At 44.3% G+C, this 24,278-nt stretch overlaps 1 protein-coding gene across 3 annotated transcripts in view; it reads left to right on the forward strand.

Moving 5' to 3' along the window:
* LOC100123854 (dual oxidase) overlaps nt 1–22,050 on the forward strand; it is a 31,995-nt gene extending 9,945 nt beyond the window's left edge. The window contains exons 2-19 of one of the 3 annotated variants that reach the window (XM_031922719.2): nt 1,499–1,579; nt 1,935–2,096; nt 3,062–3,249; nt 5,218–5,422; nt 5,974–6,140; nt 8,730–8,966; nt 10,690–11,135; nt 11,467–11,668; nt 12,602–12,931; nt 13,860–14,084; nt 14,741–15,163; nt 15,255–15,567; nt 16,712–17,086; nt 18,178–18,395; nt 19,090–19,548; nt 19,639–19,794; nt 19,883–20,011; nt 21,228–22,050. In XM_031922719.2, coding sequence (XP_031778579.1) covers nt 1,499–1,579; nt 1,935–2,096; nt 3,062–3,249; nt 5,218–5,422; nt 5,974–6,140; nt 8,730–8,966; nt 10,690–11,135; nt 11,467–11,668; nt 12,602–12,931; nt 13,860–14,084; nt 14,741–15,163; nt 15,255–15,567; nt 16,712–17,086; nt 18,178–18,395; nt 19,090–19,548; nt 19,639–19,794; nt 19,883–20,011; nt 21,228–21,356 — 4,445 coding nt within the window. In that variant the 3' untranslated portion in view covers nt 21,357–22,050. Of the gene's footprint in view, nt 1–1,498; nt 1,580–1,934; nt 2,097–3,061; nt 3,250–5,210; nt 5,423–5,973; nt 6,141–8,493; nt 8,617–8,729; nt 8,967–10,689; nt 11,136–11,466; nt 11,669–12,601; nt 12,932–13,859; nt 14,085–14,740; nt 15,164–15,254; nt 15,568–16,711; nt 17,087–18,177; nt 18,396–19,089; nt 19,549–19,638; nt 19,795–19,882; nt 20,012–21,227 lie in introns of those variants that run through there. The other 2 variants (XM_031922720.1, XM_031922721.1) reach the window with 2 other exon arrangements.
* Nucleotides 22,051–24,278: the final 2,228 nt, after the last annotated feature.

Here is a 24,278-nt window from a genome sequence, read left to right on the forward strand (position 1 = left end):
CTTTTCGCGCTTTGACGCGCCTGCTGATGCAGTCGGCGGCTCTTTTTTGCCCGTCTCTGCCTCTCTTTTTTTTCACGTACGCGGAATTGGGCAAGAGAGTTATACTCGGTGCTGTTTTTGAATCGGTCGTGCGGGGCGCATGATTTATGGCGAATTTTTTGCCGATTTCGGCGAGTAAATAATATAGGTGTTTATACGCGAGTGGACGTATTGTTTTTTGGTTTGTCGTATCCTTTGCTTTCGCTGAATTACAGCTTTTCGCAATCGCCTTGCCATATATAATAAATGTTTAAATAAAAACCATACGACATATTATCCTTGTACGTACAGCTGATCGACGTTTAAAAAAGCAGTGCGCGCGCGTCTGAAATTCCATCCGATCCAGGCCGAAAGCATAAAAAAGCTCGAATTTCGGCGGCGCAGAAATCATTACCGATTTTCCTCTCCATAGCTCTCTCGAGATACACGCAGACCCATAAATTTTCGTTCGCCGTGGCATCAAAAAATAAACGCCCTGGAACGAAAGCAAACAAGATTATCATAAGTGGGCCCGCGCGGAGGACCGCGATCCGGCGGTAAAAAAGCGAGATAAGAGGAAAGAAAAAAAAATGCACGAAAACCGCAGCAACCAGGGCAGAAGGCCAATCCACCGCACGACGTCGCGGTAGACCTCGAGTGTACCAGAGGGCCGTCTAACGCCCGCGTTTCGCCATCGAGAGTAAAAACGACTATATATATATATATATATATATATATATATATATATATATATATATATATATATATACACAAGCAGCTCCAGTAACTTAATAATAGTATATGGCCTCAGAATTCGCGGGCGGACAGGCGGTGCGGCACCTCTTAAGTAGAGCAATGCAGAATTATCTCGTCAATTTCCAAAAACGTCCGCGACCGCTTTATTCATGAAGCTCTCGTCGCGCTGAAAAAGGCGTTGCCGAAAGTGTGCGGCTGGCAAAAAAAAACCAAGGGATGTGGGTGGGGGTCGTCGCGTCGCAGCTTTTAGGTCTTCCTTTCACTTGATGATGCGTAGTTTTTTTCTTTTTGTTTGAAAAAAAAGCGTGTTGAAACCATATAATCGCCGATTGTATTAGGGAAAATGTGTATACTTGGAACTGTGGTTTAGGAAGCTTGTTTTCGTTTGTAATGAATCAATCATTCAAAAATAATTTTAATTCAGGTTTATTGCCAAAGCTTTGTACCCGGGCCGCAAATTGTTTGATATTATCGATTAAATTATCCCGTAACTTTTGACAGCGCATGATTAATGATCTTTTAAGTACCGGGCACCTCGTTTTTTTTTTAGTTTTATGAATAAATGCACCAGAGTATATTGGCAAATCGCTCTTTGCGCGATACGGCGGACAGGTGGCTTTGACAATTTAATATACACGCGACGTCAAAATGTTTTATTTAGTCTTGCGAGAGTGGAAAGTTTAATTTACAACGACTTACGACCGATAATTTTTGGTTGTTTCAGGAGCCTTCAACGGACCCGTAGAAAAGCAGAGATATGACGGCTGGTACAACAATTTGGCACATCCCGAGTGGGGCTCCGTAGGCAAGTATCCACATCATCGATCCGCATTAAAGTCTCTCTCTCTCTCTCTCTCTCTCTCTCTCTCTCTCTCTCTCTCTCTCTCTCTCTCTCTTTCGCTCGAATCATGCGATAACGCCTTTCTTATATTAATAAGCCGCGCACAAATATCGACATATCGACCTCTCTTACAACCGATCGAAAATCACGTAACGATCGCGTGGCATCTCTCAGTGCCGATAAAGCATAAACGAAATTTGCATAAATTACGATCGAGCGAAAATGAGAGTCTCGTACTTACGAGAGCGATAAGTGCAGCGCGTCTTATCGATAACGGGGAGTAAAAAGGCGTAGAATTAATGAGGCTTCCAATCTGTAGATAGCAGGCTGATACGAAAGGTACCGGCCGCATACACCGATGGAGTTTACATGATGGCCGGCCAGGACAGGCCTTCGCCTCGGAAATTGAGCGATCTCTTTATGCAAGGAGAAGACGGATTGCCTTCCATCGGCAATAAAACGGCTCTCTTTGCTTTTTTCGGTGAGTTGCATACGCACACGCACGCACGCACCCGTTGCGTTATTGTAATTGACTTAATCTCCGCGAGCGGCCATAATTGTCTGTGTACGATTTGGAATTTATCGTTTTTATGGCGTCTATGCGTCCCGAAAATTTATGCTGGCGTTACTTATTTTCTCTCGCTGGCTGTGTCTACTCGGGATGTGTTATTACGTAAAATTTGCACGAGCGCGAGTATGGTCTTTTTTTCGATTTTTATAATGTCTTTATTAACGTTTTTGCCAGTTGGATGCATAAAAGAATGTTGTTGTTTGCTCGTCATTTTCGTATTGATATTTTACATATGTTTATTCTCAGAATTTGAGTAATGATGACGCTTAAAAATTCCCGAAGAATCATACGCGGCACTCAACGATCCAATACCGATAAATCGAACCATACGCGCGGTATGGAATTAACCCATTAACACTTTGCGAGAATCAACGTAGTCCGCAGCTAATCGCTAAATCCCAGCTTCCAACAAAACCCATCCAATCGTCGTAATAACTCCAATAATCCTCGGCATTCATCGACTCTCGCCTTCGATCGCGAAAACCGATTCCCCGCCGCGTACAATAAGTTGTTTACGGAAACGTCCGTAGGTGCTAATATCATCGACGCACAGAATCCAATCAGCAGTTCGCGCATAGGATGTATGTAATTTCGAAGAACGCGATCATCATCAAGCGCGCGCACTTTCATCACGTACATAAATAACATCGCTCGCGACGCGAAGGGCGTGTGATTAAGGACATTTTGATCGATTTTCCTTCTGGGAACCGCGTCTATGTCGACCTTGCCCAATCGTTTTATAGCGCGCGCGGGGAATTCGAATAACTGAGCTCCGAAAGGTGCCTGGCGTTGTTATTACACAACGGCGTAATATACTGCGTATATTCGAGTAATTCCTTCTTTCAATTTCTGAATGCTTTCCTCGCGCGAAATAGGCCAACTGGTCACGTCGGAGATAATCATGGCTTCGGAGAGCGGCTGCCCGATAGAGTTCCACAAGATCGACGTGGAGAAGTGCGATCCGGTTTTCGACAAGGACTGCCAGGGCAACAAGTACATTCCGTTCCTAAGGGCGGACTACGACCGGCAGACTGGACACAGTCCCAATAGTCCACGTGAGCAGGTAAGCTATAATAACGTTGCGTTATATATGTGGATATATTATGTATCGAGGGATCGATGGTCTTGAACTCGAAGAGAAAAAGAATCGAGTGCTGACGCACGTACGCGCATCGCGGGGAGTAATTACCTTCGTCGCGCGCGGCGCGATTTTTTGAAATTCACGCCCCGAAACGCTTTATATTCCGTCAATCAATTTTAATTGGTAATCGAAGCGTGTGTACAGCGCCGAGAGGGAAATTCAGTGTGTCTCGTTTCAATTAATGATAATTTATAGCGAACGATTGAGTGTCCGCTGGTTCTTTTTTCTTCAACGAGAGGGTGATTAAATTGCTATTATCGTTCGAACGTATTCTTTTCCTGCGGACACGGTTTAATTATTTTCTCGAGTGTAGCGCGGATTCATTGTTCGCGCTGACAGGTGCGTTATTGTATACTTAATAATAATAAGATCGTATGTTGAGTAAAATCGTCACGCGGTTTAAGTAGATTAGTGCCGTGTATGACGAGCCAAGCTTGCTTCGGGTTGTTCAAGACCAACGTTCCGTACAATATATAATACACTACATACTTATACGAGATGAAGAATCCTTTGCATAATACATAAATTACACATGCATATTGAGCGAACACCTTGCTTGAGTTACGCGGAGGGTATATTATACCGAAAATTACGCCTGTAATTTGACTGTCGATTGCAAACGAAGGTGTTCGGCGGAGAAAAAATAATTCGCGTATGAAAAATGTGCAATATACCATTTCAAAAAAAAAAAAAATAAGCATCGCAATGCAATCCCACACAGCTGATCCGAAATCTAACCATATTTAAATCGAAGCAATGTATCCCTGATTTATTCGCGCCCGCATCGAGCGCCGAAACTCATTCAAGACCGCGTCGGTATCTTTTTTCCACGCGTACGAGCAATGATTCATTCCCAGCAGACTTTTCGATTATAAACTGTTGACTTATTGTTAAGAAAAAAAAATGAAACCCCCACTCGGCTTAAAACTGAACCATCGCGGCGAACGCCATCAATCTCCCTTTCAGCATTGACATTTCACCCGCGGAACCTTCCTCCTCTTTTTGCTCTCCTCTCGCACCGAGGTGATTTGTTTGCGCACGAGTACATCTCTCGCGAGCGAAAATCTGATCTTTCTTTCGTTCCAGGGGGTCGTCGCTGCGTCTCTGTGTTGATTTAATTAATCGCCTCGCGATTTCGGGCTTTAAATTTCGCGAGATAAGGTCCTGCATATGCGCGCAGCCTTTTTCGCAACGGACTCACTCACAAAAGACAAGCCGCCTCGTCTCTCATTTCGAGCCTATAGCATCGCTCGAAATTATTGTTATGCGTCTCGATTTATTCGGTAGTGAGCTTCGTCGTCGCTCGCGCAAATATACGTATCATTCATTTTCTCGTCGCCGCGACGAGCTGCTCTCGTAATGAGAGGTATATCGCTCGCGCGTGTGTATTTAACTTTAAAACGACGTCGAACGTGTCGGCTTTTATCGAAGCTATCGGAGAGCATCGAGGTCGCGGACGCGTATTATGCCGAGATCGTTATACTCGATCGCGAGAGAGAATATCATATTCGGCGTCGCTCATCAATTCATCACGGCTCGCGTTGCACCCGCGGCGCGCGTTTGAGTGCAGTTTACTTTTAATAATAGTAATTTGTAATGCACACACGCGCATTTTTTTTTCTCTCGCGGCGCTCTTTTAATGCAAAAATTATACGAGATCATGATTTATCGCGTTAAAGCTAAAATATTTAAAAACAGACGTGCCGGCAACCAGAGTAACTCAAGCAAAGCTTTTCCATTAGCATATATACGCACACGAAGAAAAGCGAGCGGTCTCGCACGGCTAATTGGAAGTTAATGCGCTTATTGCTGCGGCGGCATCTCTTAGCGCGCGAGGTGAGCGTTCGCGGAAAAAAGCGCGAGAATAGCTGTAATTACGTGAGGTTGCAGATAAACAAAGTGACCAGCTGGATCGACGCGAGCTTCATATACTCGAGCAGCGAGGCATGGGCCAACACGATGAGATCCTTCAAGAACGGCAGCTTCCTCATGGAGCCGACCAGGCAGTTTCCCGTGCGCAACACCATGAGGGCGCCGCTATTCAACAACGCGGTGCCCAACATTATGCGCTCGCTCAGTCCTGAGAGGCTGTATCGTAAGTGGAGCCCTTTTTCTCTCTCTTTCTTTCTCGTGGAATGCGTTGTTGTACTGCGTAAGTGGATGATGAGCTTGGGAAGATTGTTTCTGCGGAATTGTTTTGAATTTGCTCGGCTGAAAAGATTGAATTTTTTTTCCAACTGATCGCTGGACGCGTAGACGTGCATTTTGATTCTTGACCGGTTACAATATAATCGTTAAAAAAACCGAACACCGCACCGTTAGAAAAAAAAAGAAATCCAACGTCAGCATTTCGCAGAACAAAGCAAAGCTACATTGTTGCACTTTCCGCCTCTAAAAGCCTATTTTCTCTCCCCGCGCTTGTGTAGCAATAGTTTACATCAGTTTTCAATTTCTTCACCTACGTACCGATCGTTCGCTGAATAAAACATCGGCTCTCGAGTCCAGAGCGCGCTCGGTCGTTTTATTTTTTTGTTAACAGAGAATTCTCGTTAGAAAAGCCAACACGGAGTGCATTATTCAGCGGAGTCATACCAAACGCACTCGAGCCGACAGTCTCACTATGATGTGTTTATTTCTAAATTGCAGTATTGGGCGACCCAAGGACGAACCAACATCCTCCTCTGCTGGTCTTCGGGATTCTGTTCTACCGCTGGCACAACGTCATCGCCGAGCGAGTCCAGTACGAGCATCCGGACATGTCCGACGAGGAGATATTCCAGAGGACCAGGAGGATCGTCGTGGGTACTTTGCAGGTAAGATCGATCCTTGATTTCGTAATAAGCCGTCGTATTACACTTTTTTTATGTCCCAGTGATCATCGATCGATAACGTGAAATTCGCGCGACGACATCGTAAGCCGGAGATAATTGCACGGCAATAACCGTTTGCTTTGTATACATCATCGATACACGTCCAATAAAATCCAGTTGGCGAGGGATACCATGTTAATTCAGGGGATAATTAGCGCAGCTCGGTTTCGGTAATTGCGTGATTTACATTCATAACGAATAACGCGCTTATGAGCTGATGTATACGAGATTATTCGTTTACGCTTGACACATATTGCTTCGCGTATATGCAATTTTTTTCCAGTTTCTTCCTATGCATGTTTTTTTTTCGCACGCGAGTGGCATCGTTCATTACACAATCCTTCGTATCGTCGGTTTAATATACACCATTAGGCAAATACGATTGAAAAAATATTTTAATAGAGCCCCTCGCGTTGAGGAAAACCATCACGCGCGTCAATTAAACGACTTTATTCTAGTTTCGTTCGCGCGCGAAGCTTTTTAAAAGAAAACTCGTGTCGCGCATACACAAGTCTGAAACACATAGCTTATACACACGTGAATTCCACACACGAAAGGTTTCGCGCCTCTTTCAATTATTTTCCCACCGCGAGTGCCTTCACACACACTGCAACACGTTCGAAACGCCTCATGCATAAACTCATTCTAACGCGCCAAGATCGTGTAAGCTCCGGTATAATCGGTTTACGATCGCGTTTCGCAAATTATAAAACAAGCGCGTCCGAAAAATCAAAGCCAAAGCCGGCTATCGCGCGGCATCTATCTATTCATTATACAAAACAACGCTGTATGCCAAGGTGTATAAGACACACGCGCGCGCGCGCGCGAGAGAGAGAGAGAGAGAGAGAGAGAGAGAGCTGCAGAATTACGCAACTACTTACATACACTTAGCCGCGAGAGCTGTCCCCGTTGTTGTTGCTGCCGCGCTCGTTACGGTTCTCCTCTCGTCAAGTTCACGACGTGATCTAATGTGGACGAGAGAAGGAAACGCTACTGTGGGTTTCGAAAAGTGATTGATATAAGGAAAGAGACAGGCTGTTATATGGGACTTGTATCGAAAGAGAGAGATGTAGCTAGAGTCGTGGGGAATTAGCTGGTGGAACGGAATTGTGCGAAGAGAGACTTTATGAGTGCTGCCGTGGATGTATGTTTATTGAGCGTTGTAAAGCCTCGTGTCTTGGTTTGCAACTTAGCGATCGTTGTAATCTTTTATAATAGTTACGAGATGGCCCTTACGAAACGTTGCTACCGATGGTGTATAGTTCGGATTACAGTACTGTACTGCTATTCAAATAGCTGAGAAGTACTGTCGGATATTTTCAAATTAAAATTTTCATTAAAAATTGCTTGTAATTATTTCAATTTGTTCACATTTGACCCTCCTCCCGCAGCTTAAAATCTCTGGCTATCTCTGGATAATTCCAGCTATTATAATCGTGTACCTCAACAATAATAAGCGCGAGAGTTCATGAAAAACAAACTTGAGAAAATCGGTTATAAGAGGAGCAATTTCAATAAAAAGCCTTTGACAAACGCACTGGATCTACGTAAGAAACCTCGCGGCAATTTTTTAGTCTCTATATACAATCTTTATAACAAGAATACTGTTTTAGTTTACCGACGTAATTTATGTATTGAGAGCTGAATATGATTTCCCTTTTCTCATTCTCTCCGCAGCTTAACATTAATAGCTGAAATTTATTATTCAAGGCGTCCCGAGAATTTTAAAGGAATTTTATAATGCCGCCAGTTTACGCGCGAACATTCAGAAAAATTAAAACCTCCTCAGCCGCGATCGGTTATTCTAATAACACAGTTCGATGTAAGCGCGTGCAGCAGAGTATCAATCATAATGATCCTCGAATCGATGAAAAAAAAAACTGTACGTTTTCCTACAATATGTACGATTTCACTAAACGATTCGTAACTATCGATAAAAAAGAAAAAATTAACATGTAGTTGAAAATCCACGTGTCTATACATAAAACATATCGGGCGAATATTTCTGCGAACGAGAAAAAAACGAGATATTCTTTACTACCGAAACGTAAATAATCGATCGCAAAGCCCCGAGAGTTGCAGTAGGCGGAGTCGATTTTTATGCCCCCGTCGTCATCATGCAAATTTTACGATCGGAATTACGCGAATCGACAGTACCACTGCAGTCCAATTATTTACAATTCAGTTAACAGAACTATCTCGCGGCTCCTTTGCAACCCAACGCTTTACTTTGTATACGTATGCACGTATACCTATAAAAACCACACAGACAAACAACTCACCCGTCGTTACTCTCAATCTACCCTCGCAACACCGCAGACAGTAGGCGACGAACGGATTATTTAAGAGAATCGGCATGCCGCGAGATAATAAAAAAAGAGGCACAAGGTGGAACACGATTACCCACGAAGGAATGAGGGTAATGTCACTCGCGCAATTCTTTCACACGCGCGCTACCTAATTTCGTCGCGCGCGTCCGTGAATCTCTCTGCTGTCTCGCGAGATGTGTGTAATTTTCCTCCTTCGTTTCAGAACATCATAATGTACGAGTACCTGCCGTCGTTACTGGGCGAGAGGATTCCGGCCTACAGCGGTTACAAGGCGGACTTGCACCCGGGTATCAGTCACATCTTCCAGAGCGCGGCCTTTCGTTTTGGACACACGATGATACCGCCCGGTATCTACAGACGAGACGAGCAGTGCAACTACAGGATGACCAAGGCTGGACAGCCCGCTATAAGGCTCTGCACCACCTGGTGGGACTCGAACGTAAGTTTATACGGATTTATTGGATTGTATGCGTGCGCGAGTCGTGGAAAGAGCTCGCGAAATTTTCTTTTGGCGCAGGAGTTGCAGATAATTCACGCGTTGACGTCACAGCGTGTCTGATAAATATAGGTGGGGTATTTTATTTCTCGAGTTATTTAAACCGGCTAATAAATGATCTCATTTTAAAATTTTTATCAGATCATCAGCTGCATAATTAATAAGAGATTAAAATCCGATCGAAGCGCGATCTCGCTGCTAATGGAATCGCGAGGGAAAAAGTATAACGAGCACCATCAGGAAATCAGCATTACTCATCGCATTTCCGTGCCATCTCGTCATTACAATATAGTCTGGAAAATTGTTCGATCTAAAGAATAGCGCATGCGAGCTTAATTTAAAAAAAATTCCATCATCCAAGCATAGCCTTATCTAAACGTCACCTACGCGTAGAGCTTGCAAAGTAAACCGGCTGCATCAAGATCGAGAGATCAGAAGCTTCAAAGGACGGCGCAAGGATCCTCGTGTCCGCAATGTGGGTTATCGGCGGATTGTCTTGACCCTGGCTCTCTCGGTGAGCACGATGTATAACGACGCCGCGCTCTTGTCTCGCGCGGGAAAGCAAGCCAGCGTTATGACAGGTAGTAAACCTACTACTACTAGTCTTAAATGTACCTCGGGCACTTAATGCATCATCCGTGCGAGCTGTGGGAGACGTGCGGTAGTTATTGACCTCCGGAGAGTGAGCGATCTTGGGGTGATGGAGAGTTTGTGTGTCGAAGCGTTTTTTGTGCCAATTATGAAATATTTTAAATTGGAATAATAGCGTTTACATAAAACTCGATTCTAATCGACACTTTCATTCGGTTACACGTAGATGCATACGCCGACTGTGCTTTGCACGTCATCGTTGTGTACTTGCTCCTAATAGAAATCAAAAGACCGCAACGAAATTGCCGCGGCACGAGAGTTTCTTCTCTCTTTTTTGCCATTATATACACCATTACGGCTTATCTGCACTTGAGACTTCTCGAAGCTTTGGAAGTTAATGAATTTCTGCTACTTTATTAGCCGCGAGAGCGCTCACGGCGCTTGTCTTCGCGAATCCTTCTCTCATTATGTAATTTTTTAACGATTCCACCGCCGCGTCATCGCTTATAATTTATAATTACGTAAGCAATTAGTCCTGTAATTAGACGCGATTGTCGATTGTGCTCGTTACTAAATTACGCACGCGGCTAAGCGCGGCGATGAGTCTTTTTTCAAAATATCGCTGATGTACCTTCGCGCCCTTTGATCGAGCGATTTGCGAAGCAAGGAAACAATCCTATACACTGTAGACGATCTTTTTTCACTGCTTCCATATTGTTAATGTGGTATGGTTTGCGGACATTAGCTGGAAACTCCGTAGCGAGTGCACATATGGCATGTAACACTTTGAAATTTCTTTCCTGGAGGAAAGCGCCGGCGGAGACCATATGATGCGTCGGGCTTTCTCTTTATAAAACGAAGACAATTACAAATAATTCCTGCGCCGTAAATCAATCGGTGATCTTTAATATACCCACGTGTGTGTGTCACGCCTTACACACACACACCGCCACCAGCCCGTAAAAATCCGTGTTAAGTGCGTGTTAACAAGAGACGCTATCACGGATAAAATCGGCGCAATAAAGTCACCGAATTTCGCAAGCTCTCGAGCTAAAAAATGAAATCCTCGTTTCAGGAGATCCTCGCAAACAGCACAGTGGACGAGCTCCTGATGGGTATGGCTTCGCAAGTGGCCGAGCGCGAGGACAACCTCCTCGGCACCGACATCCGGAACAACCTGTTCGGCCCCATGGAATTCACTCGGCGCGACCTCGGCGCCCTGAACATCATGAGAGGTAGGGACAACGGACTGCCGGATTACAACACCGCCAGAGCTTACTTCGGGCTGCCGACAAGGAAGACCTGGAACGAGATCAACCCGGAGCTCTTCAAGAGGAATCCCGAGCTTCTCAGGAGCTTGATGGAGATCTACTCGAACAACCTCGACAACATCGACATCTACCTGGGAGGAATGCTCGAGTCGACCCAGGGACCTGGTGAACTCTTCACCGCAGTCATCAAGGACCAATTCCTTAGGCTCAGGGACGCGGATAGGTTCTGGTTCGAGAACGAGCAGAGCGGGTGAGTTTGAAAATAACACTCTCCGCGTCGATATCGCGAGTCCGAATCTCTTGCGCGAAGAGAGTCGTTACGAAACCCATACGCGCCGGCGCCTGTATCCCCAAGGTTCGGCTTTCTTCGCGACGTGTACACGCATACGCGTCTTTTCTAAATCGCACGTAATATCCGCGAAACGGATCGGCGTAAGGCCTATCGGTTTCACGGTCGCTGATGCCTCGCCGATTCAGAGATACGCGTGTGTACATAATCGAAAGTTACATTACGGCGTAGAAAGCAGAAACGTGTACGAGAGTTGCGTGAAAATGAATTTTGCGCGGATATTCGTTCGCAGGATCTTCACCAAGAGCGAGATCGAGGATATCAAGAAGGTGACGCTGTGGGACATCATCGCCAACACGACGAGCATCGATCCGGATTCCATCCAGAGGAACGTGTTCGTCTGGGCGAAAGGCGACCCGTGTCCTCAGCCTTATCAGTTGAACTCCTCGATGCTGGAGCCCTGTGTGCCGCTGCAACGCTACGATTACTTTGAGGTAACGTTATCGATGGTTTATCTCGTGGAAGATTTACGTCGTGTACTGTGGAAAATGATTTACGCCTGCTGGCAATCGATAATTTTTCCGAAAATTGATGAATAGTCGGTGATGTCATCGGCGTTTCGTGCAACGGTATACGTAGTATAAAATGAAAACGCTGCATAAATATTGCATTAAAAACGGTGTATCTTACCAGCCAATCTTTAAAAAAAAATTATCAACGCGCCATATCAAGCCAGCCGCAAGAAAATCTCCACAAGCCTCGAACGCGATACTTCGTCCTGTTTGCACATTTAATTTCCCGCCGCGCGTATTACGCAACGTCTTCATGCAGCGGAAGAGCCGCTCGAGTGTGGGCGCGAGTGAAACGCACCGCGCGCGAGGTTTTATATCGAGCCGTATGCACAGGCTTGGTTGTGCAAAAGTAGGAAGAGATTTGTAAATATGCGCTTGAACTTTCGTTTCGTTTGTATTTTTTCCTTCGGCCGTGTATGCCGAGAGTCAATATTGCTGATAGTCGAGATGGACTGTTAATTTTGAAATTCACAAAAGTTGCTTCAACTGACGGACGCAGGCGTTAGGAGTAGTTTCTGAAGTGCCGTTTGTTTGAATTGACGATTACGCGCGATTTTGTCATTGCAGGTTTTTTATAACGCGTTGCAGAAATTACTGCGTTGAGCGTTTTGGTTTTTCAAATTTAATAGCCACGCATTTTTTGAGAATTTAAAGAATTAAAAATTCATTCAAAAACTTTGCCAAGCAATTACCGGCCGACCTTCGGAACGAATTTCGAGACAAAAAAAGTCCACCGAGAGCCCGGAAATGGTTAAAACCGCAAGCCACTCACTTTTTCGAAAAACCCGCGCCAATTTCCTCCAAACTGCCCCATAAAATCTCCGTAAACTTACGAACTTAAAAATGCTCCAACAGGGTAGCGAGCTGGTCTACATCTACGCGTGCGTCTTCCTGGGCTTCATACCGATCTTGTGCGCCGGAGCCGGTTATGGTCTCGTCAAGCTCCAGAACCGCAAGCGTCGTCGGCTAAAGATCCTCCAGGAGGCCATCCAAAAGCGCAACAACAGCGAAGGCAAAATCGTGGACAAGATGATCGTTCGCGAGTGGCTACATGCCAATCATCGTCGACTCGTCAAGGTCAAGTTTGGGCCCGAACCAGCGCTCTACATCATCGACCGCAAGGGCGAGACGCTCCGGACGTTCAACTTTCAGGATGTTAACAGCGTCAGCATCGAGGAGAGTCAGGTATACAAAGATGATATTCCTTTTGCCCGAGTTATGCTAATTGGCGGATTGTGATGAGTGAATAGAGCCGTGTCATTGAGTCTGCGGGACTGAACTCTCGAGATGATCGTTTTGACGGATTTGCATATTTTTGCATGACGCGTGGGGCTATTGTTCGGTAGAGTCGCGCGGAATACAATGACACCGCGATGCAAAAAAGTGTCTCGTTAATTGGATTAATAACTGGTTATTATTTTACTTGCACAGTCTGTGTTGATACGGGCGAACTACCCACGCGAAATAGTAGTCTGGTGTATACTGTGATTAAAATATTTTTAGAATTATGCAGAGGTTAATGCGTAGCTTTGAGCTGTCGGAAAGTGATATATTTTACTCTACAACAATTTAATATTTATTTGTATATATATATACTCGCATCAATTTATTCTTGCATAATAAGAATTTTCGGGGAAACGTGTTGTTATTGTAGGAAGTTTTATGAGAGCTTATGAAATACTAGACTATCACGTGGGTAAAAGCTATCACGTGTGCTTGGCAAAATAGCTTGCGCAAACATCGTCAAACGACTAATTATGCCATTTGAATTTTTACTGATACGCATTATGCAAATACATGTGAATTTACGTAAATTCGTGATCTTTCAAAAAAAGCTGATTGACGCGCATTGGAAAGGTATATAACATACTTTCAAAATTGCTTGAATTCAAAAAATTGGAGCGAACCGCAGTCAACCTGACAACTTCATACATTAATTTAGCACACAATCCTTGAGAAATCAATCCATCGCGTAACATAGTAGACGCGAAAGCAGGTAGCGCGCAAAAAACACTCCTCATCGCAGATACTCATCTCCTCCAATAACCCGTCCCAAGTGATCGCGTCGCTCGTCATCGCTAATGCTATCCGACTATCTGCTTTCCCCGAACAGGAGGCGGATAACGGCCCGAATAAAGGCCTGATACTGCTGCGCATCCCTCGGGACTACGACCTCGTCCTCGAGCTGGATTCGGTGGCTTCGCGACGCAAGTTCATCGCCAAGCTCGAAACCTTCCTCACCTCGCACAAGAAGCACTTCGCCCTGGCGCAGACCAACCGGGACCTCATGCTGGCCAAGGCGGAGACGAAGGAACGACGACAAAGGAAGCTCGAGCAGGTGAGTAGTGGGGCTACTTGACCTACGCCAACGACCGGTAAAGAGCCTCCGGCGGTTTTTCGAAAGGCTTGAGAGCCGTATGGGAGGATAGAGTTAAAATACGGCTCGTTAAAATTCAGCAAAACAATGTCGATGTTCCTCCGAGGCGGGTTTGGGAGAATTCCAGGATATACGACATCGAGATTTCGAGGATAATTGGGTTCGATGTTTCGCGAAATTCTCGGTATACTGGATTATAACGTTTTTTTTGTTGTCGTTCGGACTATATTTCATTATTTTTCAAGCCCAAATGACGATGAATCACGCGTAATCAGATGTAACAATGCGTAGACATCGGCGCGAGCGTGTGCAAATAATCTTATCCTGTCGAGCGCGTACGTGTCTCGTGCATCAGTTTCCTATCACGTAGAGGCAATTTTCATGATTGTACACAGCGATGTCAAGAAACTCGTATTATACTATACGCACATAATACAACCTCGCATCGACTGCTGCAAATGATAACGTATTTTCAAACAAGCCATACACGAGTATAATAGCACCGCATACGCGGATGTTTTTCGAAGAATCGAAGTGTATTTTTACACACTGCATCAAGCCACTTTTATATTATGCTCCCACTTTTTCAAAACCAATTCGTTCCTTTTGCCCGGCAGTTCTTCCGCGAAGCTTACGCTCTGACCTTCGGCCTACGTCCTGGCGAGCGTCGACGTCGCTCGGAGGACAACGACAGTGGCGAGGTGGTGACGGTGATGCGCACCTCACTGTCCAAAAGCGAATTCGCGAGCGCACTGGGTATGAAGGCCGACGCCGTGTTCGTGAAGAAGATGTTCAATATCGTCGACAAGGACGGCGACGGGCGCATATCCTTCCAGGAGTTCCTGGACACGGTCCTGCTGTTCTCCCGCGGCAAAACCGAGGACAAGCTCAGGATCATCTTCGACATGTGCGACAAGGACAGCAACGGGGTGATCGACAAGGAGGAACTCTCGGAGATGCTCAGGTCGCTCGTAGAGATCGCCAGGACGACCAGTCTGTCCGACGATCACGTTACCGAGCTCATCGACGGGATGTTCCAGGTCAGTTGTTATAGTCTTGTAAAATGATGATGATGACGACGAGGAGTTTCGAAAGTAAAGGAGGAGTTTGAAACGATGCGATGCGTTGCAGGGCGCTGGATTGGAGAGAAAAGACTATTTAACGTACAACGACTTCAAGTTGATGATGAAGGAGTACAAGGGCGACTTTGTGGCGATCGGCTTGGACTGCAAAGGGGCCAAGCAGAACTTCCTCGACATGTCGACTAACGTCGCTCGTATGACGAGTTTTCACATCGAGCAACTTCCGCCGGAAGACAGCAAGAACTGGGCGCACAAACAGTGGGATGCACTGTCGACTTTCCTCGAGGAGAATCGCCAGAACATATACTACCTCTTCATATTTTATGTGATTACTATTGTTCTCTTCGTCGAGAGGTTTATTTGTGAGTATATACTTTTTTCTTTCGTAAACGAGATCAACCGCAAAAATAAAAGTTTAACAGACGGGCGAAGCCACTTTAATCGGGAATCAACAAGAGCATAAATAAAAAATTTTTTAATAGCTGCAAAACGTATACTGCGGCTGCAGTCGTTAACCGGATAAACGATGATAAAAAATTGCGTATCAAGGTAAAAATACATCGAATCTGGCGTTATTCGATTTTTGGCAATAAAACTTTATTGCTTCGGTATTTTATTTATGTCAAAAAAGAAGGCTTGTCACATTCGGGTCTGGAACACTGCTAAAAAAGCAAAAGTATCAAAATCAAACAAGCACTCCGAGCGACCTTTCAAAATATTGTCCATTATTCGAGATTTTGATAATGTCCCAAATAAATAAAAAGCATACAAGCGCATAAAAATATTTTCGAATCAGTTTTATGACACACGCGTCGTTACTATTTATAAAGTCGTCCAGCTTGTCGCGCAGCCTGACATACTTTAGGTAACGTTCTCAATGATTTTAAAATAAATCGGTGCGATCCAATTTTAATTTAAATAAGTCCTCTGTTTATACTTTTAGAACGATCAGGTATTACACTCACGTCCGCGAACAGTAGCCGCAAACTCATTATCTTGCTTTGCATATTAGAAGAATATCGCTTCAAAATTTGCATTCATGAATTCGCAAATAACTAATAGAAAGTCTCGCGCGACTGTCATTGTAGTAGTTCTCATCAAAGAATGCGCGCATAATATTTCGATTCAATATACTCTCGCGCTCGTATAATATGAAATCGTTCGGTATAAAAAATTACTGCAACCGCGGCGGCTCGCGAACGCTACAAAAGAGAAGGAAACTTTGTATTGTTTTTATTATGCAAAGCCATCGGTTAATCGGACGTCTTAACTGATTGATTGGTACTACTGCTCGTGCGGTCGTCGATGCAATACGTAATTGCTCGGAGATGAAGAAACCGTCGGTTTCTCGCTAAAACTTTGCGAATGGATACAATAATGTCCGTAGATTTCACGTGTTTCGTTGTGGTAATAAAATATAGCAAAATTAGTCTCATCAATCCCGTCTATTTCTACTTGAAAATTGTTCGTTCTCGCCGATTTCTAAAAAATTCCCTCAAAATCCAGATTACTCCTTCATGGCGGAGCACACGGACCTCAGGCACATAATGGGGGTGGGCATAGCGATAACCCGCGGCTCAGCGGCAGCCCTGTCCTTCAACTACAGCCTCCTGCTGCTGACTATGTGCCGCAACACCCTGACGAAGCTCAAGGAGTTCTCGATCCAGCAGTACATCCCCTTGGACTCGCACATCCAGTTCCACAAGATCGTCGCCTGCACCGCCGGTTTCTTCTCGGTCCTGCACTCGGTCGGCCACATCGTCAACTTCTACCACGTGTCGACCCAGCCACTGGCCCATCTCCGATGCCTCACCGCCGAGGTCACCTTTCCCAGCGACGCCAGGCCCACCATCTCCTTCTGGCTCTTTAAGACCGTTACAGGTATGTCTGCGCTCGCGCGACGTAACGGATTTTTTAGTGGCTCTTTTTTTTATGTCTTCCGCGTGGATTCCTCTCGAAGCATTCCAGAGATGGGACGCGCGCGCGCGCGAGGGGAAAATTTAGCCGAGTCGAGTATTTGGAAAGCTCGCGCGCGGAGCTCGTACGTGTTAATCGGCCCGTTGGCTGTCTCGAGCGGGGAGATTATACGTCGAGATTCGGACGATCTTATCGGTAAGCAGGCGTGAAAAAATGAGGGATTGATACTTTCTAGTTTTGGGAAAGATATTGTGTTATTTTCGAGAGTGTAATAGAGATACGCGCTGCAGAGCGAAATTGTGCGTTCTACTTGGCGAATTTGGAAAAGTGTGTCGCCCAAGTCAAAAGGCGACACTTTCTCTCCGAGTTAATTGACGCAATTAATAGATGACTGCGCGCGCTCGCTTGAGTGTGTCATAATCGAAGCGGATATCATAACGCGCGAGGATTATTTATGAGGGTTTAAATTTCGCGCGCTATTTCAAAACGCCTATGTGCCCCGTTAATTTGATGAAGAGAAGATAAACCATCATTCATTTTGCCTCCGCGACTCCTAACCGAGATTCATTCGTCTGCCCAATAAATCCATCCCAAATTAAACGGTAAATACATTGAATTATACTCGAGGGTACAGGCTATGAGCACAGGAGCAAAATTGATCTATTTTCGCTACTCGATTTCGTCTATCGTTTTAACGGCGATAAGCACGCGATGAGTCATAATTAATTAGCTATTTACTCACGCCGACGTCGGACTGTATATGTGCGGCGAAAAATGTCGAAATGTGGGACATTGACCCGGGCAAAGAGCGCGATCGACGTGACCGACATTTTTATTCCGCTTTCGTTACGTCTATATATAGTCTATGCTTATGCGCACAGATGTGAAATTCCCGCATATTTCAAGGACTTCGGTTTTTCCTTATCCCAAGTTCAGGCTTGATGTCAAGATCAAACTTTTTGAGCAATATATCTCGTCGTGGCTCTCCGCAGACGTTGCTGGAACGATTTTTTTTTTCTAAAACGTTTGTTTGTCTCTGCCTCGCTACCTTACAGGACTGACTGGAATACTTCTATTCGTCGTGATGACGATAATCTTCGTGTTCGCTCATCCCACCATTCGACAGAAAGCATACAAATTCTTCTGGAAGACTCATAGTTTGTACATTTTGCTGTATGCGTTATGTTTAATTCACGGCCTGGCGAGGCTAACCGGATCTCCCCGATTCTGGCTGTTCTTCATCGGTCCAGCAATTCTCTTCGCCATTGATAAGGTAAGCTATTTTTTTTTCTACTCGACTTTATGATGGCCTTTTTTATTATTCGTCGATGCACAAGGCTGAGGGACGTGGATGACAGAAAAATACCCGTTGAGAAAGTGAACGGAAACTTTTTTTTAACTAATAATTTATTTTTCGATTTCGAAATTATTGGACGAAAAAAATTTGGATTTTTATTCTCGGTCCCCTTAAAAGGGTACATTTTTGAGACAGCCACACGGTGAAAGGCTACTCGCGTCGAGAAACGAGAATCGGCTTTTATTTTGCAAACGAGTTTCCGGGTGAAAATAAAAATCTCGTACTGATAAAGTAAAAAGTCGTATACATTCGCATCCGGATTCAATATACGTTACTCACAATTAAAATTGGCTTCACTCGCAGTTTTCGTTTTTAAAACATCGGACGATCATACACTTTCGGAATTTTGATTTCCTTGAAAATATACGAGTCGCGCGTGTACTCAAAACAAACCCACGTTGAATATTATTCAAACGCCTGGAAATTTGCATACGAAACGAATTTATAAATCTGCATTCCCGAAATCCAAAAAACCCTTACCCAAAAAAACCTCTCCCGATAAAGATCTCCGCATCCATTTGAATGCATTACGCAAAGTTCCCCACCGATAGAAACAAAAAGCCAGCGCTAAACTCGTTCGTTTCCGCCCGACCGATCCTGTATACCATAGGTGGTGAGCCTGCGCACGAAGTACATGGCCCTGGACATAATCGAGACGGAGCTGTTGCCTTCGGACGTGATAAAGATCAAGTTCTACCGGCCGCCGAATTTGAAATACCTGTCAGGCCAATGGGTGCGGCTAGCCTGCAGTGTCTTCCGTTCGAACGAATTCCACTCGTTCACGCTGACCTCGGCGCCGCACGAGAACTTCCTCTCCTGTCACATCAAGGCCCAGGGGCCCTGGACCTGGAAGCTGAGGAACTACTTCGATCCCTGCAATTACAATCCGGCCGAGCACCCGAAGATTAGGATCGAGGGGCCATTCGGCGGTGGGAACCAGGACTGGTACAAGTTCGAGGTAGCCGTGATGGTGGGCGGCGGTATCGGCGTCACACCCTACGCGTCTATGCTGAACGACCTCGTGTTTGGCACCTCGACCAATCGTTATTCCGGGGTTGCCTGCAAGAAGGTGAGACGATCGTTATCCGCTTTTTTTTCAGATCTATTTCCCCGTGTTTACTTGGATTTGAAAGTATTCAATATGTAAATCGTTCTCCAGGTATACTTCCTCTGGATCTGTCCGTCCCACAAGCACTTCGAGTGGTTTATCGACGTGCTGAGAGACGTGGAGAGAAAGGACGTGACGAACGTGCTCGAGATCCACATCTTCATAACGCAATTTTTCCATAAATTCGATTTAAGGACCACGATGCTCGTGAGTGCTCGCAATTACACACACACCTCTCAAAATAAACGTGATAATTCGATCATCATAATCAATGTTGCGCTTTCGTTGCTTACAGTACATCTGCGAGAATCACTTCCACAGAGTGTCGAAAACGAGTATTTTCACGGGACTGAAGGCGATCAATCACTTCGGAAGACCGGACATGACTTCGTTCTTGAAGTTCGTTCAGAAGAAGCACAGCTACGTGAGTATGATTATGCGTAAACCGCGATCGTAAGGATATTCAAATATGCGTGCAAGCACTCGAACGATGACACAGTTATCGAACATGACATTTCATTAAATCGCCGTGAAAACAAGTAGTGTTTGTATTTTCCGCTTGGCATACAGACTCTTCCTTTCATACATATCGTGCAGCATTGTTTGCCGAGTATACAATTACCGCGCGAGTTAATGTTCGGAGAGCATTTAAATTTGAATTAAAACTTAATTACATAACACAATAGAATAATGAAGCGTGTCCTTAGACGCGCGTATTGATATGGATTTCCACTCTCGAAAGCTCTTACGGACAGGTATAAAATCAAGGTGTCAAACGAGCGTGAAATCGCGTGTGTATCACACACACTAATTAAAATCGTCATGATATATTCGAAACGTTTCTATTTTTTTCTCTCCTTCTCTATAAGCATTTCATGGTCTGCTCGGAACAGAGAGCTTATTACATCCTTGCAAAAAGTCGTTTTCAGACGATGTATGGCTTCGCAGAAATCAAAAGCAACCTTGATTAGATTTTCCAGTGCAGCACCAGCCTCATAAAAGTGAAAGCGTAACTCTCAAACGAATATCAGTTTATGCAACGCTTCTCAAATTCGGGTCGGCCGCGTAGACTGGAGATTAAAAGCTTTTTATAAGCTCGGTCCATAAAATCTTTGATCTACTACGCGCCTTAACGCTATGCAGCAATAAAAAAAAACTCAACTACATAAATATACATCCAAACGTGTATTCTCGCTTATCGCATACAGTCGTTCGAACGATTTATCTCCACTATCGCGTCTTCGTTATAGCTCGGATCGTCGTGGCACAGGCGCGTAATACCGGCAATCAGCTCGAAAAAAACCCACAGAATCCATATAATTCGGTCTCCTCGTCTACAAATCTCATTGCCATCGTTACCGCGGAGCAAGTTGATCAAATTCGCTTTTATACCCGCACACACGTATAGGAATGCAATTAGCTTCCAAACGCACTTGCTTTCTATTTAAAGTGACAATTTCACTGAAAGAATTTTAGAAAGCTCACGTGAGGTTAATCCTCGCGCGTATGCGTGTGTACCTACGTCAATCGACAGTATAGCATAACGTGTGTGTCGTCGCGCGCATTGTCCGAGAAAGAGGAGAAAGACAGAGAAAATTGACTAACAAAAGATTCTTTTTTTTTGTTCTTTCTGTGTGCAGGTGAGCAAAATCGGAGTGTTTAGCTGCGGGCCACGTCCGCTGACGAAGAGCGTGATGTCCGCCTGCGACGACGTGAACAAGGGCCGTCGGCTGCCATACTTCATTCACCACTTTGAGAACTTTGGCTGAACATGTGTTATAATGTGCTATATACATAATATAGTATACCTCGGCGACAGCAGCGAGTGTGCCTTGACGAGTCACGGAAGATCCTATTGTCGAATCATCATTATTATTACTATTATTATTATTATTATTATTATTATTCTTTTTTGTATAATGTATTTTTTAAACGCATAATGAATTATTTTTCAAGCTGTCTGAAAAATCCTTGTAAATATTGTTTTGCCTGACGAGCGAGGATCTGTAGTAATGATATTATTATTATTATTATTATTATTATTATTATTATTATTATATGCGCGTGTGAATGTATATACGTCCGGCGTGATGTTCTATCTTTCTTCTTATATTATTATTTATATTACATACTTGTATGGTATATGCACTGCACGCAGCGGCGTGTGTGATGTACTTTTAATTCCTTTGCTACGTATATGCTCGTTTAGCTGATGTGTATACTTTCATCTTGGCATAATGCGATAATGAGTCAGATGTATATGTGTGTGAGCGTAACGGCGCAGTGCTGCGATGTGTTCGATCGCGAAAAATGCAACGAGTCTTGTCTTTTCATTTTCCTTCGTGTATACAACTCTATGCACTTGAGTGCGCGAGTATGCGGGGAACGACTTTTTCGAGTCATTATTGTGAATTGTGACGCTGAAGTAACGGCAATAAATCAAAGTATTCGCATATGAAATAATCGAGTGTTTTATTCCTCTAATTGTCCCTTGGAATTACCTATCTCCTATGGACGCATAATTGTCTAATGGCTGCTGTATAAGAAAGTGCAATCGTCATCGGACAGACTTGCTTGAAGACAAAATGATTTGAGTGGTAACGAAAGTCTGCAATGTTTGTGTTGTAATGTGCGAATTAAATTCGTTAAACGTAAATCTAATGTGATATAAAAAAATAACAAGAAAAAAACTTAAGAATCGCTATAGTAGAATTTCCAATCTTTCTCTTCATCTGCTTGTTTATTTCCATTCCTATATCAATTCCTATTTTATATCCTGAAAATTAAATCTTATCCATGGATAAAACTGTGATGAAGTTTGTACAGTTTGTTGTAAAGTAGTTACAAAATTAATTTGATGAATTCATAGCTTCTTTAGTCATTATGATCGAGTTTATAAAATAGATTTAAAAACTTTTACGTGCAAAGAAAGTTGTTCAATGTAATGAATACATTGCCAATAGTCGAACATTTACTTTTTCTCCAGAATCCGTTTTAAAATTTTAGCGTTTCTTCTTAAAAATATCTTCCCTCATTTCCACAAAAAAGAGTGATCGAGAACGCAAATAACCGCCTGCAAAAGGAGCACAATCCCAAAAGCAAATCTTTTCCAGCAAAGAATATAAAGCCATCATAAATCCAACAACCCGCAATTTCATTTAATTAACCCTCCGCCGCGGCAGTAGAAAACGACCGAATCGGAATCGGCTTCACCGGCGCACATACCCCACAATTCCCATCGAAATACGAGCGCACCTTTCCAGAAGCAATCGCCTACTTCGAACTTCGCACGAAAGATCGAAAAATCTCGCGTCGTTATAATTACCAACCCACAACCTCGACTACTGCACAATATGCAAAAACGCTCATTGTCTCGTCTCGACCCGCTGCGGTCGCATCTACACCCATACGGCAACTCTTATATACATATACGTCTAGAAAACCGCACAAACGAGGATAAACAAGAGAACTAGCGCCGGCGAAGAGGCTGCAAAGCCCGCATTTCTGGCGCGTATAATACTTACTTTCGCCTCGCTCGCGCGCAGGAGGCACAAGGTGAGATTATTGCAAGAGCGAGCGAGAGGAGCGCGACGAGCTGCAAAGTCAACGTGACGAAAGAGGCGTCTTTCGCCACCGGTTGCTGCTGCTGCTCCTCGTCGCCGCCGCCGCCGCCGCCGTAGTCATTATCATTACGCGACGATGAAACCGCCGCAGAAGGACGAGCCAGGCGTCTCTCTCTCTCTCTCTCTCTCTCTCTCTCTCTCTCTCTCTCTCTCTCTCTCTCTCTCTCTCTCTCTCTCTCTCTCTCTCTCTCTCTCTCTCTCTCTCTCTCTCTCTCTCTCTCTCTCTCTCTCTCTCTCTCTGGCTATCTTCTTATATATTATACATTGTGGATGTGCAGTCGCGGTTGTCTGTTTTTTTTTTGCGCATTGAAAGGCACGTAAAGGCTGCGCGCGCTCGTAAAGTTTCCGCAAACGAATCGCTTTTTTGCCGCTATAACACTGCAGTATAATGTCTCTTTTTCTACTGGGGCAGAGGATCTTCTGTATTCCTTTTCGCGAAGGAAGTTACGGAAACTTTCGCAAGTACTTTCCTTCGAGCGCGAGGTTAAACGCTTGAGAAGTATAGTATGCGCAACTCGTTTGCATTTGTTTGTACGCGTTTGTTATATTACAGAGGATATTGTCGGAGAAGGAAAGTTAAGTGATCAAATAAAATTAATGTGAAGCAAAATCCCGCTTGGACCTCTTATATAGATGCATAGTAAATTCTTTTGTAATTATTTGAAATGTATGCATCAACATTCACTACCTATTGAATTCAATCAATTTATTGTGGACCAGGAAAAAATAATAGAAATGTGTAAGGTCGACTAGGCAGTTATAGCACGAACGGTCTAAGTATTGTATAGCAGGCTCAACAAGACAGTTTCGACGTAAGTGGCACACTGCTCTATATATCAGTGAGAGCACCTCAAAGTAATGGGGAAAATGGAAAAGAGTCCATGCGCCACCTATATATTCGCTGGAGCAACTAAAGGCCCGAGAGGTTCAAGCGGTGGGGGAAAGGCCAGTCTAAACTACTCGTCCAGTTTCGCATAAGAAACGGTTTCACTGTTACACATGTAGGGGAGTACAATTATCGGTTATAATATAATAACATAAATCTGCGAAAATATCAAGTCGAAGGTG

The sequence above is a fragment of the Nasonia vitripennis genome, chromosome 2, assembly GCF_009193385.2.
Source record: "Nasonia vitripennis strain AsymCx chromosome 2, Nvit_psr_1.1, whole genome shotgun sequence".
NCBI lineage: Eukaryota > Metazoa > Arthropoda > Insecta > Hymenoptera > Pteromalidae > Nasonia > Nasonia vitripennis.